Source organism: Ailuropoda melanoleuca, chromosome 3 (genome assembly GCF_002007445.2).
Source record: "Ailuropoda melanoleuca isolate Jingjing chromosome 3, ASM200744v2, whole genome shotgun sequence".
NCBI classification, from domain to species: domain Eukaryota; kingdom Metazoa; phylum Chordata; class Mammalia; order Carnivora; family Ursidae; genus Ailuropoda; species Ailuropoda melanoleuca.
This window is the reverse complement of record NC_048220.1, coordinates 24,921,544-24,943,564: the sequence shown is the minus strand read 5'-3', so window position 1 is coordinate 24,943,564 and position 22,021 is coordinate 24,921,544. Positions and strand designations below refer to the sequence as shown.

Sequence of the window (22,021 nt, the reverse complement as noted above, 5' to 3'; positions counted from 1 at the left end):
TGCCCAGCATCCTTACTTCTGAGCCCCTGGGCTCTAAACACTCCTCTGATTGACAAGCTGGAGGCAAGAGACCGTCACACTCAGCTTGGATAGAAAATGCTGAACTACCCTCCGAACCTTGGAAGCAAGGGGCCTAACTTCACTCACTTAAGTACTTAATTTCCCATGTTTCTTTTTCATTAAGCAGTCCTGCTGCTCAAACCCTTGGGCCCATGCTACTTTTACTCATGGCATTGGAATAATTTAAATTAGCCTGGGTGAGTTAATATTTAAATCTAGTAAAACTGACAAGGGCATCTGACTATGGAGGAAATGATTCGCAATGCCCAATGAGGAGCTACTATATTGGTCAAAAAAGTCAGTTTTCTATAAACAATTTGCATTTCAGATTCATAGAGCTTTTGATGCTTGAAATTACCCCCAAATTCCAAGAATATCAAGGGACTTTTCTAAGGTCACATACCCAGTAAGTAGCCAAAGCTAGACCCTGAACCCAGGGCTTCCGGAATTAAGGCCAGTGACAGCCCTAAGTAATAGCCTGCAACTGTCCTGGCGCCCAGCTAAAAGCGCTTCCACTAAGAGAGCAGGAATTTTAATTTGACGGTAGCCAAGAGCAATAAACATTACTTCTTCCAGCCTGTAATGGTTTCTCTAAAAACATTCCTAAAATATCCATTCAAACTGGCACAATTGAAAGTAATTTCAGTGTTAAGAAAATTATTACTTCGCTAAATTACTATACAAATTTTGAAAGGGTAAGCTTGAGAAGGGTGGCTTGCAAAGAAAAAAAAAAAGCAAGGTGGGGAGTGGGGGTGTCTTGTAAACAGACCTGCAATGTTTTGGTATATTTTCTATTGTGCAGCCTCAGATGTGACACAGACATGCAGATCCTAGAATCTATTTCATCAAACAAAGCCGACTCCTCTAAACAGACGCTCTCAAATTACTTTTCTCCTTAGAGAAACATTTTGTTTCAATTCCTCCTATATAATGGACCACTTTCACCAGAAAAGGGAAAACTCTGATTAAAATTGCCCCTGGGAAGAGGAGAGATGATCCAGTGTGGCCAGACACGGGCCTGTGACAAGTCAGCCATGCTCCGTGCCCATGACCATTTGCGCCTAGCATCATCCTTGACTCCAGGCTTTGTAGACAGCTAAGTCCTCAAAGGCCACTGTACTATAATGCGGTCATCTGACAGTGTGCTTGGGTTTGAGGTCTGGAGGAGACAGAAAAGGGAACACCAGCAAATGGCTGGGCTGGAAGTGTTGGGGGACAGCTGGGGAGACCTGCTTTGCTGAAATCCAGGACGTATGGACACAGACAGATTTCAGGAAGCTCCAACAGCCCAGCTCTGCAGTCTGGACTCTATCTTAGGGTCGAGGAGTACAGTGCAGGAGGAAGTGACCATGACCCAACCTGTACCTGAGGCAAGGGGTGGAACTAGCAACATTTTGTTTACATACCTCTACATTATTTAATATGTAACAATTAAGACATAAGTTTTTAAAATCCAACAAGTTATTTTTAAAAATTAAGAAATAAATAACAACCCAAAATTAATGCTCACTGAAGCAATCACAGAAATACAGAAAGCGTTCCAATGTGGGAGTTAGAAGAACAGGGTTTTGGGCCTTATGTGGGACCCTCAGAAAGCCCTTTCCATTCCCAGACCTCAATTTCCTTACATTTCATTTAGAACTGGACGATTCCTTAAGACCTCTCAGTTCTTAAAACGCACAAACGTTGGACATTCTATTTCTCCTATATTACCTCCAAGAATCTATGAGAGGATGAGAACTCTCTCCTCACTTCTGGAGATGGTTTATCTGTAAGCACAGGGGCAGGTGACGGGTCTTCAGGCGGTCTGAGAATTTCCTGTTTCTAAATCTGCTTTTAAAGAAGACACGTTTCCATTTGCTACTGGCTACGAACGTTCTCAGCTCTCAAGAGCTCACATTTACATTCGTACCCTGGTTCCCTCCGTGCCCCGCTGTGGACAAATGCCAACGGAACTGAAAAACGAGCCTAACCTTCTCACTCTCCTGCAGGAATGATTTGGTCCGAATGCAAGGAAATCTGGGAGGAGGGGCCGCGGGAGTACGTGCTGCACCTGTGGAACCTGCTGGACTTCGGGATGCTGTCCATCTTCGTGGCCTCCTTCACCGCCAGGTTCATGGCCTTCCTGAAAGCCAGCGAGGCCCAGGTGTATGTGGACCAGCACGTGCAGGACGACTCGCTTCACAACGTCTCACTTCCACCGGAAGTGGCTTACTTCACCTACGGTGAGCCGGAGGGCGGTGCTCCGCCCGCAACAAGCCCCACGCTCCTGGGGCGTGGCCACGGGCCCTTCACGCCTCTCCCCCTGCAGATCCCCCTCTAAAGCAGCCCTGCTGCTCCTTGCCCCACAGCCAGCTGAATAGAACGCGGAATTAGTGACTATAAGAAATGAATTTTTTTTATGTGTTAAGAAGGATGGATTTGTTTTGGTTTCAAAGGCTATTAGAACGTTTCTGGGAGTTTTTTTTTTCTTTTTTTATAACAAAGACCTCTTTTTTAAAAAGATTTTGTTTATTTATTTGTAAGAGAGAGTATGGGGGGGGGCGGCAGGCAGAGGGAGAAGCAGGCTCCCTGCTGAGCGGGAAGCCCAATGCAGGGCTCAATCCTGGGACCCTGGGATCATGACCTGAGCTAAAAGCAGATGCTTAACCGACTGAGCCACCCACGTGTCCCCAAAGATCTCATTTCTCATGTGGATCCAGGAGCACTAAGGGGAAATACAGAGATGGAAGAAATGTCCTTCTATATTGGATCCCTGTGTTTTGTGCAAAGATAGGTCCTTGATTCCCCAATTCAAAAGTTCTTTTCTCATGGCCAAAGTAGTTTTTTGCAGATGCCTTAATTCTTTCAAACCACAAGGCCATACGGTGTGAGGTAGTAGGTTGAAATTTTAGGAGTAGTAAGAGTTGTAGCATACATTTATTGAGGACTTAGTAGATGCCAGGAACTGTATAGACATACTACACCATAAACTCCAATCCTTGCAAAAGGCCCACACACACACACAAAAAGAGACTTTTCTGTCCCTATTTTACAGATGATGAAATGGGTTTCCATGGCAGGGCTCACAGTGTTCTCAGAAATACAGGACTGCCTTGGATAGCAAGGGATCCTGGCCCAACATGAGGTGAAAACCACGCAGAATGGCACAATGCTTATGTCCCTAGCTTTGGAGTTACACCCGGATTCAAACCCTACTTCTATAGCTTACTCTGAGATTTTGTTTACATAACTCTTTAGAGCCTTTATTTTCTCATACATAAAACCAGGATAATACCCATGTCAGGAAGTTTGTTTTATGGATTAAATAAGAGAGTGGATATGAAGAATTTTGCACTGTGCTCTGAAAATACTAAATGTTCACTAAATGGTAACACTTATTATCAATACCGCCTATTGGTTCATTTTCCTGCTCTAACACTATACTGTCTGTTCTAAAAGAGAAAGAGAAGTAGGGGGAAGATCTTTTTTATTGTTCCCAATAAACTAGCTGGACACTTAATAGACATTCATTAATGGCAGCTGCTACATCATGAAGGGTTTGAGTGTCAAAAGTCCCTGTTAGATGAAGTCACATGGCTCCTGTGACCTCAGAATGTCCGTGGTCAGGTAAAGCAGTGAGTGCAGAGGGCTGGCCATTTAACACAGAAGTTGAGTTGTTACCCATATTCTATATAGATCGTGTTGTAGATTATGTCACACGTAAATGTGGTAAGGACACACCTCCTGAGAAACGGGGAATCTCCTAGTTTACAAACCATTCACTCTTTGTTGAATGGTTTAGCAAATTCAGATTTGTTAAAGGCCAAATGGACTTGCATATTTTCTCTTCTGTGCCGTTCAGTGTTCGTCAGTGAAAGATGAGAGAAACTTGATACTAAATTGGATACTTTTCTTAATGCCCTGATTCAGGCTGAAGTATTGTCCGCTTGTGACTTCTGTTCCTGTTAAGGATTGTGTTAAGATCTCACCCAACTGCAAAGTACTGCCAAGGTTGCCCTTGCCCTTGGACATCTGGCTCATAGTGTTCACTTGTGCTCCAGTTGCGGGGCAAGAGAGCCCCCTGGTGGCCAGCCAGGTGGTGGTGCCTTCCAACCTCTACAGCTCCAAATAGGCCAATGCCAGTTTTCCAGGTTGTGATAGGGCAATTTTTCTCATGGAAAGAGCTCCAAAAAAGAAGAAAATCCCTTTGTCTGAATCATCACACCGCTCTTTGCTTTTACACCCATCATAACTCTTACAAGCCAGTCCAAGTAGAATACTTTTTCACTGGAAGTCCTGACCTGGACACCAGGGTCCAAGGACAGCTAAATCTATCTTACTAGATAATAGAAGTGGCTTTTATTATTACAACTGAGGTTTAATATGATAAATTATAGGAGGAGGAAAAAAGAGAAATTCCTTTTTGGTGTCCCTTTGTAGAAACCAAGTCTTATTTCATGTTACCCAAATGTGTTATTTATCCTTGGAGGGTGACAGATATATTGGAAAAACATAATTTGTTCTCCTTACTTGTCTTTCCTGGACTTCTGAGTTATGACCTTGATGAGAACATAGAGTCTCTAATTTTATTGTATTTCCAAATGTAATTTAGAATATACTACATGAGGGGTGCCTGGGTGGCACAGCGGTTAAGCGTCTGCCTTCGGCTCAGGGTGTGATCCCGGCGTTGTGGGATCGAGCCCCACATTCAGGCTCCTCTGCTGTGAGCCTGCTTCTTCCTCTCCCACTCCCCCTGCGTGTTCCCTCTCTTGCTGGCTGTCTCTATCTCTGTCGAATAAATAAATAAAATCTTTAAAAAAAAAAAAGAATACACTACATGAAACTTGGTGGCAAATAGAAGCCTGGCTTCCCTTACTAAAGGTTTCTTGCTGCTCTTTATTATTATAATTGTTTAACACAGTCTAGCCCTGAAAATAAAGGATAAAATTCCTCCTGCATTTCCCTTGGGGTTCCAAGAATTGCTATGTAATCTCCTTGCTATCTGCACTTACCTGGCTATGAAAAGGACCCCATACCCCTAATCCAATCTTGAAAACGGCAATAATAATACCTACTCTACAGGGCTGTCACTAAAATTACAGCTAATGTACGTGTAAGGGCTAATTTCAGTTTCTCAGTGTTTCTCAATTTAAGTCTCACTTAGCATTTCTCAACAGGGAGACTCTTGTCTTTTTCAGCAGAGCAATTTTCATGGTACGGGTCTGTCTGGAGCATTGCAGGGTATTGGCATCTCAGTAATATTCCTGCCCCGGCATTGTGACAACCGCAGACACACACATACAGTTCCCAAGGATGAAGATGCTGCCCTCCAGAGAACCACTGCGTGTCCCCACACGTAGCAGGGAGCCTTATCAGTGATGGATGCCGCTCCTTGCGCCATAGGAACACTTCACAGCCTTGCTCTGCTGCCGGAATACACTCTGGACAACTCAGACCCTCACCAGAGGCCACAAGCAGAAACTCTACAGCCCAGCACAGGTCCCAGGACTCTTGCCACCTGAACAGGGCTGGCATGGCAAACCTGGATAAGCGGTCGCCATATTGGAGACCTCAGCTCAAACCCAGAGCAACTCTTTCAGATGTGCACTGCCTGAGAAACAAAACCCAAGAGCATTTTCTCAGGCAAGATCCTTCAGATTCCCAGCCCTCGTGTGGGCTCGTGTGTTCTGATCTGTGGCCAGTCCAAACGTGTGGTATTTCAGTCAGTCATCTAACAAACATTTAGCAACACGTGCCATGTGCCACATGCTATGCTAAGCACTTTATGCATAGGGTTGCATTTCATCCTCACTATAGCTCTGTGAGGTTGATATTATCCCCAATTTACAAATGGAGAAAACCAGGTTCCTAAAGGTTAATTGACTTGCTCGCAGTCATACAGCCCCTGAGTAGAAAGGCCACTGTCAACCTCGGGTCTGTCTGACTCTGAGCCCATGCTTCTCCCCACCACTTCCCTGTGATGCTTCCCCAGTGAATGGGCCAGGCTCTGCTCGTGGAGCTCAAACGTGGACGAGGAGGACAGAATAGTGAGCAGCACAAAAGGTCTGTGACAGAGGGCGCACAGGATACGGCAGGAGCAAAGACAGGAATGGGGAGCCTGGCCCAGGTGTGGGAGTCACAGAAGGCTTCCTGAGAGAGCTGACACCTAACAGATGAGTGGAAATGAATCGGCCTCCAAGTGAGGTCAGGGTGTTCCCGGCAGAGGGGCCAGCACATTCCCAGAGGGAGGGTGGCACCTTCAGTGTATTGGGATCAACTTCGAGACACGGGCAGGAATGGCAATGATGAGGTCAGACACCTCGAAAGATGCCTAACTGGTGTCTCGGCCAGACACAGGTCAGCACAGCAGATCCTGTCTCCCTCCCCCTCCCCCCCCACCCTCACCCCCCAAGGCCCTGGTGACCTGGTGAGTAACCCAGATTGTTTTCTTTCAGCCAGGGACAAGTGGTGGCCTTCAGACCCTCAGATCATATCCGAAGGGCTGTACGCGATCGCTGTCGTGCTGAGCTTCTCTCGAATCGCGTACATCCTGCCAGCCAACGAAAGTTTTGGGCCCCTGCAGATCTCACTGGGGAGAACCGTGAAGGATATCTTCAAGTTCATGGTCATTTTCATCATGGTATTTGTGGCCTTCATGATTGGGATGTTCAATCTCTATTCCTACTACCGAGGTGCGAAGTACAACCCCGCATTTACAACGTGAGTACCCCAGCGCTCTCCTCGGAGGGTCTCAATTTTTTAAGCTGTATTAAATCTTTTTTTGCCACTTATATGCTGTGCAGCCATAAGCATGTTCCTTAACTTCTCTGAGCTTTTGTTTCCTTACCTTTAAAATGAGGATAAAAATAATAGCTGCTTAATGGGGATGGTATGAAGATTCAGGGGGATGACACAGCAGCCACATGGTATACTCTCAACACATGAAAGGAATTAGGGTTACTATTATCCATGCATCCACCTGTGCTACCTTGAAAACAGAGCCCTGGGCGAATCTAGCATGCCAACACGTTATCGGAGAAAGGCAGTTGCAATCGGAAAGCAATAAGACTTTAGGAAAAAGGAAAGTGAAGCAGGGGAGGAGGGAGAGCAGACACAGGGTGCTGACCTGGCCACCATCTATCAGAACGTGCAACTTGGTCATGACACACTCTCTGGGGAGATCATGTAGAAACACCACATCTCCGAATATCCCATCAGAATGAGAAATACAAAATCTATCAGCCAGAGCCTTTGCATCTGGTGTCTTCCATTAATCAAACTCGCTCCAGAGGACATGAACTCCCCTACCCTTCCAGGACAGCCCTGGGGAAGCCAGGGCCACATAGCATGAGAGGTAGGTGTGCGAGTGCGTGCAGGTCAACAGCTCTGTATGCCTGGCTAGGCCAGCCGGCTCTAGGTGTGGACACTGGGCAAGCCTGGCAGCATCACGTGCCTCAGCAGCAGCCGGGAAGGCCCAGGCAGGGAGGCAAGAGGCATGTGCACCAGCCTGAAACAATGCACTGTCGAGCCAACTGACATCACGGTCCAGAAGTAGCTGCTGTGCGCAGAGTGAGACAGAGCCACAGCCTCCCACAAGGACGTGGTGTTGGAGCTCGCCAAGCCTGTGTCCATGCAGACCCAGGGCTCCTCCTTGCTGAGGGGGATGCCAGGCGGTGTCCTGGAGGGCCATCGGTAGCCCAGAGGGAGCAGCGGTCTAGAAGAGTCAGGCAGACCCGAGTTTCCATCCTGATACGGTTGTTTACTGGCTGATGACCTTACGCCAAGTCACTTGATTTATCCGTGCCTCTCTGTCCTCACCTGTAAAATGGAAATGACTCTCTGCCTTGTTCATAAATAGCCTTAGGAATAAATGAGGGGGTCATGTAAAGGGTCTGCAGCACACAAGTCTTTCCAGTCTAGGTTCTTCCCCCGGCCCACCCAGGCTCAGAACTCCTCCCTGCCTTCTTCAAGCTCCCACCCAGATTCTTGAGGGAAGGACAGTCACATCTCCAGGCAGAAGCATGGCAGCTGGGACCTGCAGGGCTCACACTGTTGACATGGGGCCCCAGGAACCCTGAGGGGCCTGGGATTTGTTTCCCAGCCAGTGAAAGTGACTGAGCCCAGCCACAGGTTTCCTGAGCAATTCCCAGCTTGCAGCACGGCCTCACCTTCCCCTTCTTTTGGAGAAATTGCCCATCAGGGGAAGACGTTTACCTCTGAGAACCCAAACCCTGTACACTGAGCGCTGTCCCCCTCAGCTCAGAATCCTGGACTGCGCTGCCCTGCCCACAGGAACCACCTAGAAGGATGGGACCCTGGTGCTGCCGAACCACGGAAGCCGTTACTCCATGGGGCAGAGAAGTAGTGTGTATTTACAAGAGCAGGTGCCTGGCCCAGAGCAGAGAGATGCAGATGAGAAGTGCCTGGCTCCGCCCTCTGCCCACAGCAGCCCATGGCTCAGACAGAGTCGGTGTGAGTGTGAGCTCTCCTCTCACTGGCTGTGTGGCCTTGGCCCAGTGCATAAATCCCCTGGGCCTCAATGTCCCCCGCAGCTCTGAAGTAAGAATAGTAAGATGGCCAGCTTCACGGGATTGTTGTAAGGACCCCATAAGAAGACACAGTATTAAATACCCTGCCTGGCATACAATGAGGCTCCCATGAATGGCAATGACGATCACGGAAATGATGAATAAGGAGCAGGGGCGGGAGGAGAAGCGGCACGCACACACACCTGGGTACTGATTTGGCTCTACTGGACCCTTCCTGAGCAGTGGCCTCGCTTACAAACTGTGGTCCAGATCAGGCCAACTATATCACCAAATAAGCTGGACTACTTCGTATGACTCCCATACTCAGTGATTAGCTGTGGCAGGAATGAGATAAGTTGGAATCGCCCAAAAGCAAATTTGCTCTAGATCAGTTAGATGTATCCACTCAGCATGGGAGGCATTGTGACAGAAGGACAGGCAAGCTGTCAGTCAACAAACCAAGGCCTCGATGTCCCTCCTGTGTTTCCAGTCTAGCACAATGCCTTGCGCACACTGTAGGACTCACGAAATTCTCCACGAACCTGAATGATAGAAGGAACAGGAGACACAAAGCCAGGTTCAAGGCGGTAGGGTAAACATGGGACTGGGAATCTGACCCCGTGAACTTGGGTTGCCTTTCTCCTGGCCTGGGTGTTCTGTGCAATCCCTCCTCTTGCTCTTTGAAGGGAGCCTGTGCTGTCGGCATGTAGCGGCTCAGAAGGTTAGTGCCAGGACACAGGAGAAAATGAAAAAGATCATGGCTTGAGGGCAGGGCTGACCTGGCCATAATTCTCAGCTGGATGCTGCTGAACTATACGGGGAATCTTCAGGTTCAGGAAAACCATGGGAAAAGATGAAAGCAGAAGGAAGCGGCAATACGGTGGGCTTGTCCCAAGTCCTGGGAACCAAATGGAGACCTTCTAGACATGAGGGACCCAACCAAAGAGGACCCAGGCCCCCCAGGATGGGGAAGGGAAGAAAAGGTGCAGCGGTGGCGAGCACAGTAGAGAAAGGACGGGATATTTATGGCCTAGCTTAGCAGATTCTAAAATGGGACATGCAGCTGCAAGACGGTGTGATTGAACAGGGAACAGTCAATAGGGCGGTGAAGTGCAGAGGAGAGAATGGATTTTTGTAAATGTCATTTTTCCTTCTGACTGCTCCCTGGAGCATGTCCCTCTAAGAGATCCTTGATCAGCAAAAAGCCATGATAGAATAAATGAGATGTGTGCTGTGGGGGACTCAGATCTATTCTGCGTGCCAGCTACGCTGGTGGTAGTCGAATGACCCCCCTCAGCTGAGTGCTTGCTTCAGAGCCACCCACCCCAGGCCGCCCTGCTGACCTGGGGATCTTCCCTCTGGCCTTCCCACAGGTCTTCTCTCCTGTGGAATTTTGAGCCTGTAGGGTGAGATGGGTCCCCTATCTGTTTCTACAGAGTCCAAAGACTCAATCCTGTAGAAGAGAAATTGGGGCTGGAGCACACTGCAGGTGTCCTCCCCCCAGCCCCACGCCTGCCTTGTTCAAGGACAGCTGGGGTTCCTAAAGGCTGTTCAGGAGGCCCTTTTGAGAGTCAGCTGTTAGGAACTAAGAGAATGCTGCCCCATAAGAGCCCTGCTCACCCTAGGAGTGCAGTCCCCGTTCAGATGGCAAAAGCCAGTCCCACCTGAATCCCACCAGGTTACAGCACTGTCGCAACTGAGAGGGGTGGGGACATTCTGGTACCAAAGGAAAAACAGGAAAAGTCTCTCTACCAGCTATAGACCCTCAGCCCTTAGCCAAGCCCTGCTCTAACCCCCCACATGTTCCAGTTCTTCCCACCCCAAATTCCCATTCCCTCCATCCAGCAGACCTCAGTGAGGGTTAGAAGAAAATAGACAGACTGAACTAATTCTGCCCAAGTAAAAATAAAGTATGAACAGTCTTAACTGACGTCAGTGGTTCTCAAACCATACCAACTTACCTGGGGAAATGGCTAAACTGGGGACTTTCCAGGCCTCACCCCCTAGAGAGTCTAACTGCAATAATTAGGGTCGGGCCCGCAAGTCTGGACTAAGGAGCCACTGGGGGGCTCTGTGAAGGTGGTCCTAGGGCTCCATGGTGACATATGCTGATGCTCTCCAACCTCATCCTTACTCACACTGAGAGAAAGAGGCCACTCTCAGCCATGCGCATTTCAGAAACAAAGGGCTTGTTAACCTAAGTGAGTGTCTTAGTGGTAGACTCTCTGGCCCTGCAGGTGGGATTAGTTTTCAGTAGTTCAAGTCAGGACAGGTAACCAGATCCAGCAAGGGGCCAGCTCTGGACAGTCAGATTCTGTGAACAGTTCCCGACTTGTTAGCCTCCATTCACTTCAGAACCAAGCGTGCTCTCAAAGATGTGGGTTATTTTTCTTAGTTGCTACTGTGTCGGGGGCTGGCTGAAGGGGGGCAGGGACATGAGTGGCTGGGTCATTGGCTGGTGAGCTGGGCCTGTCTGGGCATGACAGACGTGCACCTGCTGGCAGCTCATTATCTCCAAGTTGCTTCTATGAGACACTGCGAAGGTCCAAAGGGGAGGAAGAGAGGGAGCTCAGACAAGGTTATGCTGTCAGGGTACAAAATCAAAGTATCCCACGGCAGGGGTCAGGAAGCAGAGAGAAAGCTGAACAAGCCACCAGAGACTGCTGTGTCTTGAAGAAAGTCTTTAAGAAAAGTTTTTGATTCTGTTCTTATTAGGAACGTATCTTTGACTTGATCATGGAAGTCCGCAGACAAAGAGGATTTGCCTTTGGAGGGGGTTGTTTTGAGATTTTCAGCCTAGAAACTCTACGAAAACCGTGGGGTCCCAGCACTCTGGTTACAGTGTTAGAAAAAGAGAGACAGGGAGCCTGGGTGGCTCCGTCAGCTGGGCGTCCTTCTCTTGATCTCAGCTGAAGTCTTGATCTCAGAGTAGTATGTTCAGGCCCCCTGATGGGCTCCATGCTGGGCATGGAGCCTACTTTAAAAAAAAAAAGAGAGAGAGAGAGAGACAAAAAAATCCTTGGCTCATGGATGAACTACAGCTAGTCAAGAATGCACACGAAAAGGGGTAGCCTTCCCTATACTCTGCTTGTGACTATGGCAGGACAGGTCCACAGAGAAGAACGGGAGGGACTCGGGGGGGAAGGAGGTGACCCAGAGCAGGGAGGTGAAGGACTCTCTGACATCGCTCACGACTCACGATGGGCTCCTGGTCTCCCCTTTGGGTGAACTTGGCCTCCCTACTTCATTCTGACTGGACATTAAACATGGGGCCTGCCTCCCGACAACCGAGCCAGCCCATCTGTTCCGCCGGGCTGCTGTAGAGTCCGTTTCATAGCACAGCTGGGCTGAGGCTTTTCTAATCAAAAATAATACCTCTCCTAAGGTCATTCTGTCTCCCCAGGAATCATTTTAATGGAAGGAGCTTCAGCAGGGCCAAGCAAAATTAGAAGCTTCTGTTTTCCATGACAGTTATGGAAAATTTGCGCAGTCTATAAAGGGAGAGAGACTCATTCGGCCACCAGGGGCAGGAGGTGCTGATTCAGCTCACCCAGCATCGCAGGGCCACAGAAAAGCCAGCTCTTCCTTCCGTGAACCTGGAGGGGCACTGGGGCTGGGGGAGAAGCTCCCGAAGGCCCTGCCCACACATGGCCGACACCGCCCCAGCCACACGGCATCACCCTGTTGTTGAACACCTCGGTGAACGAACACCTGATCTGATCTCTCACTGAATCCTCCAAACTGTGGCATGATAAACACCTACTACCAGAAAACTAAGGCTCAGAGAGACGCTAGACTTGCCCAAATCCCAGAGCCAAGGAGGGGATTTGAACCCAGATTTTTGACCTACAATTCCCAAGAGTGGGGTCCCCACTCCCCCAGCAGAGCCTCTGCTCTAAAGTGGAGGGGGAGTCTCTTAAAAAGTTGGGTCACTTTCCTGTGGCACTAAATTCAAAAGCAGAGCATCGTGAATTCAGATGCGGTTATCACTGAGAACCTGACTGCTGTACGTTCGTCATCTCTAAATACGCAGCCTGTGCTTGCCCCCTGGGTAAAGGTGGTTTCTATTCCAAACAAAATTTGTTTCACAACCATTAGGGAGCAGCTACAACAAGCCGAGTTCTGTGTTTGCCCTGGGGTCACAGAGATTAATAAAACAATCCTCTTCTCCCTGAGGAACTCACAGACAAGTGGGGGGCTCAGAAAAAAAATAGCTTCAGTTGTCACACCACATGGTCATCACCAAAGGGCACTTGGGCAGCACAGGGAGGAAGAAGCACTGAACTCTCCCTGGCAGAGTCAGGGAAGGCTTCATGGAGGAGGTGGCCAAAGAGGGTCTTGGAGGATGACTGGGAGGGTATTCTAGCCTGTGCAAGGTGTAAAGGAGCAGAGGATTTTTGAAGAACTGCCAGTAAGCAAGAGTTTGGGGAAACGAGAGAATATTACATAACATAATCCAGGAGGATCCAGATTCTGAAGGGTGTTAGGGTCCTGACAGGGTGTTAGAGTCTCCGCTAAGACCTTTTTAAAGAAAGAAAAACTGCCTTTGGGGAGTGTGCTGGGGCAACTGTGTAAAGGATGGGTTGGAAGGGGTGGGAGGGGAAGCCCAAGCTCGGGACTTCACCATGAGTAAAAACAGTCACAGCCCCTCCCCTCATGGAACTTGCAGACTGGTTGGGAAGACAGACGTTAATCAAAAAAAATCACAGGAATGAAGGCATGTTTATAAATTGAGATGTTATGAAAGAAGGGAGCTTGAGAGAAAGGCAGCTCCCAAGACAGCTGAACGCCGTCTGTCGGGTGGCTGGGACAGGGAGCCACGTGAGGGAGGACAGGACCCTGAGCTGAGGAGTGGCAGGGCAATGGAGAGGGGACGCTGGGGAGGCTGGAGTGGAGATGTGGTGTCTGACTGAATGTGGGGGTTGAGAGGGAAGGAGGATGTTTTGGGGCTTTTGACACTGGAAGGCCCCAGAAGGATCTGGGGGAGACAACCTGGAGGAGCATATGATGGGAAGAAAGGCAAGGTCCCTGGTGATTTTGGGGAGAGATGGTGGCTTTAACCTTCTGCAGGACCCATACACAGCAGAGCTGAAGGCAAACACTCAGCTCCAGGTGCATACTCAGTGTCGTGGGTGAAGTCGCATCCTAAGGGATAGAGGAACCAGAAGGCCTTGAGAAGGAAGGCCCCATGCCCAGCACCAGGGGCCAAGCAGACACTTGCTAAAGGAGGAACATAGGCTCTTCAGCTAAAAATGCCATGTTGTGCTTTGCAAACAAAGGATTCGGAAATGTCCCTGGCCCGTGGAAGAGAATAAAAGGGAGACAGAAGACCCGCAGAAGCCCCAAGATATCTCTAAGGGAGTGACGAGCCAGCGGGGCCTCCCGACAGCCAAGGGCCATACCGCCAAGAAGGCTCTGGCTGCAGAGGAGGTCCTGCTGGGGCAGCAGGGACTGGATCCTCTTGCCTGCCCTGGTAAAACTCACTATAACCAAGGCCTAGGGAAGACAAATCAAGGAAAGGGCACAGTGTGACATTGCAGGACCGCGGCTGACTGCTGTGTTCTTCAGCCAGAGCATGCTCAATGTGTCTGTCCGTGGGAACCGGGGATGGAACTGACCTACTGGGCTTCAGAGGGGACAGATTCTCCCAAGATTCTGGGTCAGTGTTGAAATCTGGGCATCTGTGACACAGAAGTGTTACGTCATGCTTTATCGTATTTTCAAAGTTATAATCTCGCCTTTTATCTTTTAACTGCAAGCTAGGTATAAGGATTGGGGGAGCTTATTATGGCCACTGTCACATGAAGACAGTCGTAAGAAGGTCCTCAGACATGGCGGAGCAGGCAGCCGTGGTCACTGAAGGCTCAGAGAGGCCAGGCATCTGGAAATGACCAGTATGTGTCAAAAAAGCAGTTTGAGTCTAATATAAAGTTCTCATCTTTGCATAATTCTCCAGGAAGTGACAAAAATATAGATCTTTTCCTGGACTACCTCAGAAGAATGATTATGCCTGTTACAGCAGGCATTCTACTATCGTATAATATTTATTTATGCCCTCTCCTCATGTTTATTCATGACATGAAATTTTAAAAGCCTGGTACCTTTAGGCTTCTGGAACAGGCTGAGAGCCCACAAATTCATGAGGGAAAGGCTTCATGGTCCACAGAAAATCTGCTCTCTCCGATGATGTCTTCACAGTACATTTTCAGGCCCTACCCTGCGTCCTCCATCTTGTTCCCAGACTAATCATCGCCACCTTCACAGCGAGAAAGCCCTACCTTTTTATCACTAACAATCGATTCTAGGATGGAAATAGGGTCAGACTGTCCTTCCTCAAAGTGACAGAGTGACAGGAGACCAGGCCGTCCAGAGGTAGCTCTAGAGATACTATCAGAAGTGTAGTTCTTGGGCAGGTCTGAAGCCAGCCGGCTAAGACCAAGTCACCTCATGCCTCAGTTTCCCAGCATTCAATCCTTCATTGACCAAAAATGTTGACGGAGTCCCTACAATGAGCCAGGCACTGTCTGTCACCGATGACAGAGCCATGTGCGAGTCAGCAGGCCCTGCCCTCATGTAGGTCATGCTCCACCGCAAACAGGGAAAGAGGGACAAGAGGCAAAAGATAATTTAAAGAACTAAACAAAGAGACAAAGAAGATCATTACAGATCAAATGTTGAGGGCTAGGAAAAAAAATAAAATGCTGAGCCAAAGAGTAACTAGGGATGCCTCCTTCACCCAGGGCATCAGACAGGCCCTATCTGAGCTGGTGACAATCAGGTTTTCAGTCAGTGCGTGAGGAAGATGACAAGGGGCGGCCACATGGACACAAGGGGGAAGGCTGAGGGAACAGCAGAGGTGGGGCAGCCAGGGAGCCAGCAGGGCTGTGTGAGTGCAGGTGGGGATGGGGGTGGGGGGGTCGGGAGTCCCACTAGGAGGGTCCCTGTGGCCTCCCAGGTGACAGGAAGGACTGTCAGCCCTGAGAAAGTCACTCAAGGAGAGGGGCAGGATCTCATCGCTATTTTCAAAGGGTTATGCTGAGAATTGACTGTAGGCCACGAGAGACTTTCAGCCTGACACCAGAGCCTACAGCAGCTAAGAAAGAGAGAAAAAACGAACACTAATACTAAGACCAGTAACATTGATCACATATTTGTTACGTGCCAGGCAGTATTTTCTGCCCTTCCCAAGTATTCAATCAACTCATTTAATCCTCACAACAACTCTGTGAGGGGGAGATTGTCGTTTTCCCATTTTACAGCTAGAAAAACAGAGGCCCAGAGAGGCTGGGATGTGGCCAGGTTTTGCCTGACTGAGGAAACTGCATTATGAGGGCCTCACCAGAGCCCCCCCACCCTGAGACTGGAATCAGGGACTCCTTCATCCATTCATCAGACAGAGTTTCCTGAAGGCTTTCAGTGGTGCCACGTTCTGTACCAGGGTCTGGAGTTTCAAGGGTGAAGAAAACACAGTTCTGCCCAGGAGCAAGCAGGCTCCCGGGCGTCCCCGGGGGAACAAATCTGGACTGCACAGGTTTTGGGCACCCCCGTTTCTTGGCACTGATTCTGGGCTGAGCCTCCTCTCCTTCTGGACACTCTGAATCCAAGTCCTCATTTAGGACCCGGGATAAACCAAGAGGTCACTCAGGGGCTACAAGCTTGCCGGGCACGAGGGCCAAGGCTCGGGCTTCCTCAGGCACTTGGGGCTCTGCGCTGACCTCCGAGCCCAGCCCAGCTGCTCTGGGTCTCCGGGTCCAGGCATTAGAGCAGCCCAGCGCTCTGGCGGGGTCTCTATATCCCAAGCGCCGTCCTCCATCATCCCAGCCTGGATGGCAGGTGGGCACTGCTGCTACCTCAGCAGGGCTCTAGCATGGTACCAGCTTTTGTCTCCCGAGCCTGAGAAACAGCCTTCCGGGAGCTAGCCTCCCGCTTAATTTTAGCCTGCTGTGTGCAGCTTGGGGTAGGTAACTGAACTGAACTGTTTTGGGGGGAAGCGGGGAGGCAGAGTTCCCACACCAGGGGGAGGGCATCATGGCATTCTGAAGAAGCAGCAATTTTCCTAACAATTGCCCCCAAACCCTCGCCTTGTTGATCAGTTTGCTCTCTGAGACCCATACACAACCGCCTCTTCAGGCAACGTGTTATTAAAGCCCCATTATCCAGGCGAGACAGGCCTGGGAGAGAGCTGATTACGATGCCCCTGCCTTCTGCCTGACAAGTCAGCCCCAACCTTCCCCCCACACACACCCCCGCACAGCGGAATCAGCGTGAATCATGGCCCTATTCAACATCACTCACAGGAGCTCTCCCTCTGTTCCTTCATTAGGAGCACTGCTTAGGCTAAGGTGGCCTATTGACTCAACTTTCCAGTTCCTTCCATGACAAGCCGAGTCAAATGCCACAAGGCACAGTCTGGGCTAGAGAAGTCAGAAAGAGGATTTGCATGAAATCAAGGGTTTGTGATGATCTTCGCAGGTAGGAAGGAAGATAGGCTTGTTCAGCGAGGTCAATGGCATCTGAGTGATTAGCTCCATTCAGCCCTGTGTGGTGGCACTGGAGGAGCTGACAGGGCGCTGTGTGATCCTGGGTGAGGCCAGGCCAGGAGAGCTTGCCTACTCCAGCCTTGCAGTGTTCTGTCGCCCTGCTGGGTTTGCTTTAGCCTGGGACCTCCACAAGGGCAGAAGCAAGGTGTGGGCACCAGCGTTCAGTTTCCACGGGTCCCTTACAGAGACACAATGACAACACCTGATACATTGCCTGGCACCTAGAGTTCAGTGCATGTTTGGCAATTAAATGAATGAAAATAATAGCTACCACTTACAGGACTTGCGTTACATCCCGTACCTAGGTTGTTCATTTAATCTTAACAGCAACTTCCCTAGCAAGGCACCTCTATCCTCTTTCATAGATGAATAAACAGAGACTCAAAGGGGTTGGTAACATGCCCAGATGCACACAGCCAGTTCGTGCTGGAGCTGGGATTTGAACCCAGGCATGCACCTTTGCTCTTCTCACTCCTCCGACTATGTCTGGGAAGCTTCCCGTGATTGACACAGTTGAAGGAATCTGTGACTAACCCCATAGGTAGCCAGAGTGGTTAGGAGAAGGATGCGGAGCCCGTAACCAATATCCCTTTGAGTAAAGAACCTCACATTTAGCCTGGAGACCAACTGGTTGACAGTAGGGGCTTTTTGTGAGACAAGTGGCTTTCTGGTGATTATCAGCTAAGCCAGTTCCAAGATACTTTCTTCCTGAAAGACAGCCCCCAACCTCCACAGTGACTGGCCTTCTGCCCCATGCCCTGTGTCCCGTAGTTCCTGAAAATTGTGGGTGATGATTAATACATGACTCAGGGAGCATCATGACCACACAGAACATCGAGGCCAGCTCTGGTGCCCAAGCTCTTGGCATTAGTAATGTACTGTTTGGCTCCTTTCCAAGGCCAGCCCTCTCTCTGAGAATATATTATGGTAGGTTTCCAAGGTCAAAGTAACACAGCCTTTTCCCACTTGGGGCACTGAGGACAAGTTTCCTTTATTTCCTGCCACATATTAAAGCAGAAGATGCCACTAGCATGGCGCTTCAAGTTAATTATGGAGCTCTAGTCATCATAAAAAGCATCAAGTTTTCATACAAGTTTCTTTCCCTCCTTTTTCTTCCTGCTAGGATGTCTGTCATTTTCATATTGATTTATAAGATCTCTTTATATCAGAAAGACATGCAGTGTCTGTCGTGTGTATTGCAGGTACAAATTCTTTTCTTAGTCTCTTGCCTTACATTGTTAGTTATTATGACTTTTTTGTATACAAGTAAAGTTTTATGTGCTCATATCCCTCCATCTTTCCCTTTCTAGCTGAAACCTCTCCCAGCCCAATATTATATAAATAGCAATGTTCTATTCTAGCTTTTTAGGTGTCATTTTTAAACACTAAACTCTTCAATTCCACTCAGAATTGAGTTCTATAGGTGGAGCTATGGATAAAATATCGTACTGCCTACCGTTCAGTCCAGCTAGCTGTGCATAACTCAGCCCACGGGTCCCTTACAGAGACACAACGACAACAAAATTAGTCTATTCGGTTAGTCCAATTGGGTCAAGAGGGGTAAATACAAATGAAAGACCCAACCAATGGTGGATCTAGCCATTGTGGATGATTCGAGTTGATGGACCCGGCCTTACTTTACAGGTCTTCGCTACGACAACCCATTTTGCCCCATAATAAGAGGACACAGGGCTATAGACAGTCCTGAAAGAGCTTACAACAGATTATTAAAAATGCATACTTTGCATTTCCTGCCCAGTCAGGTCCGAGTGTTAACTGCTCTGGAGGGGGTCACTTTCACTCTGGAAATCCCAGTGAGTCTGGGCCTCTTGGAATTCGATACTCCTGTAGGTCATAGCCAAATTCAGGTCCAGAGGCTAATCCCTGATCTATAGAATAGAGATGAAACAGGTGTACAGATTGTCTAGAAGCCAGATAACAAACCTAAAGGCTCAGCATTCCAAGTGGGGGGTAGGAGGAGGGGATCCGATGGAGGAGGGGATCCGATGGAGGAGGAGCTAAGCCATGAATTTAGGGGTCTGTAAATATTCTTTGACTACAACACACACTGCTCAGTGGGCCAGCTCTGCCTCCTTTAGATTATTCTATTAAAAAACAGAATGCCAAAGTGAAGGCACCAAGGAAAAATCAGAGCTTAGTGGCAAAATTCATAGCAAGAAGCAAATAAGAAAAAAAAAATACACTCTGAATCTAGGCCATTTTCCCTCATCAAAATTCAGAAGACTTTTCCCTAAATGTTCTGTAATTGCTTGCTTCATTTGTGTCAGCCAAAGGTTTGTGGGGTTTTCCAAGGTAAGCGAGGGAAGATGCATTTCTGTAAAGCATCGCTCAGTTGCATATATTATCCGTTTCGTAGGGTGTTCATGGTAAGTGCATCATCTGGGACCAGTGCCTGCCTGCCCAGACCCTTGCTCAGATCGTGTGCCCTCCGGTTTTCTGCTGATCCAGCTAGGAAGGGGACAACGGTCAGAGAGATCACATCCTACTCTCTCCTTCCAGTTTGGGACTGGAGTCTCTCTGCCACTGTTCCCTTCCACTAGGGTGATAACCAAAAGATTACTTCTTAATGGACGACAATGCCTGCAGAGAATCACGGCCGCTGATTGAATGGCATCCTTTTCACACCAAGTGGATCTCGCCCAAGGAAGCAGTGTGTTCCCCTCTTTCTCAGAATAGCATCGGACCTGGGGCTCTAAAGTAATGCTGGATACCCAGACCCCCAAAGAAATTCCTTCTTACTAAAAGTCAAATGAATTAAATATTCCAAACTCACAGTTTTCAGAGAAACCGGAAACAAATAACGACTACAAAAACCCACTTCAATTTTCAGTTTTCAGACTCTGGGATACATTGGGAATGAGTCAAACAGCTGGCTAGACACACACGTACACATACACCCACACATACTCACACACAGGAGAGTCGAAAATTCACGCAAGTCAGAGTTGGATTTTTTAGCCTAAGTGACAAGTACTAGTATTTTTGTACATCTTGTCAAATAAATACCAATCCTTAAGAAACGCTGATATTTTTGTTTTTGAGATTTAGCTAATCCTGGCCACTTGTGGGTGAGTGATGAAAATCTGAAATGTTAAAGAGAAAAAAGAAAGTGCTTTCTCATAAGGTACCCCAAATCTGGATGCAAACCAAAAGCACTGTATATAAGCATTCAGACGTTATTGGATGCATGAGGGTGTTCTAACCCTCCCTAACCCAAACCCAGCTTTCTGATTGGATTCTCTGTTGTAAACCCAATGTGGGGTCCTAGCCACAAAGTGCAGATGATGAAACAGCCTTGGATCTTTGTCTTAAAGCTAGGGTATTCTGACAACTTCGTGGTCTCTAAAGAGTCAAAGAGCAGTGTGTCCTAAAAGCCAGATTTTCCCCACACTGCCCTCAAAGCACGTGCAGTATCTAGCTTGAGTGAGCTGCAGGGCAAGTGTGGACACTGCCTGCTGATTTTGAACAATAAAGACACACCACACTCACACTTCTCACAATTCAACTCCAGTCGTGAGAACATGAGACGTGTGGCTGGCCTCACTGCCCAGAGCCAAGGGGTGGGGAAGCCTAGTAGTTGGAAGTACATGCTTTTGGAGACCTCAGACGTGCCTGGGTTTGCACCCCACTTTCCAACCAGATGCCACTAGAAAGGATAAAGCTCTGAGTGTCCATGCCTTCATCTGTAAATGGAGGTAATAAGCAAGCCCAACACAGAGACGGTCACGAGGCTTAAGGAGCTGCTCTGACCAGCGATGCGGCCTCCATCCGTGGACACCATCCTTTCCCCCCGCACATGGGGCTTGAGACACTCAAGAGACTATTTTAGGAAGAGCGTGGCTGATAATGTGCAAGAACAAACATTTGACCTGCTGCTTAATTTTAAATGTTCAATTAATTAGAAAAGTGATACCACAGCCAGGAGTCCCAATAAATGGACCGAAAGGAAAAGAAGGAGCCTGCCCTTTATGATATTTTTGGAAGTCTTCTTAGAAATCGGAATATGCCATTATTTCGGGAGACAGGCACCTCCCGCCAGCCCAGCCCCACTGCAGGGTAACCACCAACGCCTGGGTAGTGGGAACTTCCATGTGAAATGTGTCAGCGGATGCAAACTGCCTGAAGGGTCTGTCTTTCCTTCTAGGGTGGAAGAAAGTTTCAAAACCTTATTCTGGTCCATCTTTGGCTTGTCTGAAGTGATCTCGGTGGTGCTGAAATACGACCACAAGTTCATCGAGAACATCGGCTACGTTCTCTATGGCGTCTACAACGTCACCATGGTGGTAGTGCTGCTCAACATGCTGATAGCCATGATCAACAACTCGTACCAGGAAATCGAGGTAAGACCAGTTCCCGGAGATCGCTCTCTCCCGGGGTTCGAATCACATGGCTGTTCAAAGCAATGGGGGTAACGACATTAGAAGCTGGTGTGTTATTATGTGTGAAGCCAGGGGGCGCCTGGGTGGCTCAGTGGGTTAAGCACCTGACTCTTGGCTCAGGTCATGATCTCAGGATGGTGAGATCGAGCTCCGCGTTGGGCTCTGCGCGCTGGGCATGGAGCCTACTTGAGATTCTCTCTCTTCCTCTGCCGCTCCAATCTCTTTCTCTGTCTCTCAAAAAAAAAAAAAAAAGAGTGAAGCCAGAACAGCAAACAACCCGCATGCTTACCACGCTGCCCCAAGGCGCACCTTCGGTCAACCTGCCACATGGCAGAGTGGGCACCACACGCGAAATGGCCCTGCCTGGGCCCTGGTTGGGTTGAGAGAATCAGGACGGTGAATCTCCTTTTTCACGTGTCCCCTCGAGACAGCATGCAGATGGCCCATGGCCAATTGGAATGACTGTATTGTTCAGCCAACATTCCCTTTGCCTCTCACACGTTATTTATTA

General features: G+C 48.7%; 1 protein-coding gene across 1 annotated transcript in view; it reads left to right on the top strand.

Annotated features, from left to right (window-relative positions):
- Window positions 1–22,021, top strand: part of TRPC7 (transient receptor potential cation channel subfamily C member 7) — a 150,849-nt gene that overhangs the window by 113,912 nt on the left and 14,916 nt on the right. Inside the window, exons 6-8 of the mRNA XM_034655736.1 lie at window positions 2,052–2,285; window positions 6,498–6,762; window positions 21,276–21,471. Coding sequence (XP_034511627.1) covers window positions 2,052–2,285; window positions 6,498–6,762; window positions 21,276–21,471 — 695 coding nt within the window. The remainder of the gene's footprint in view (window positions 1–2,051; window positions 2,286–6,497; window positions 6,763–21,275; window positions 21,472–22,021) is intronic.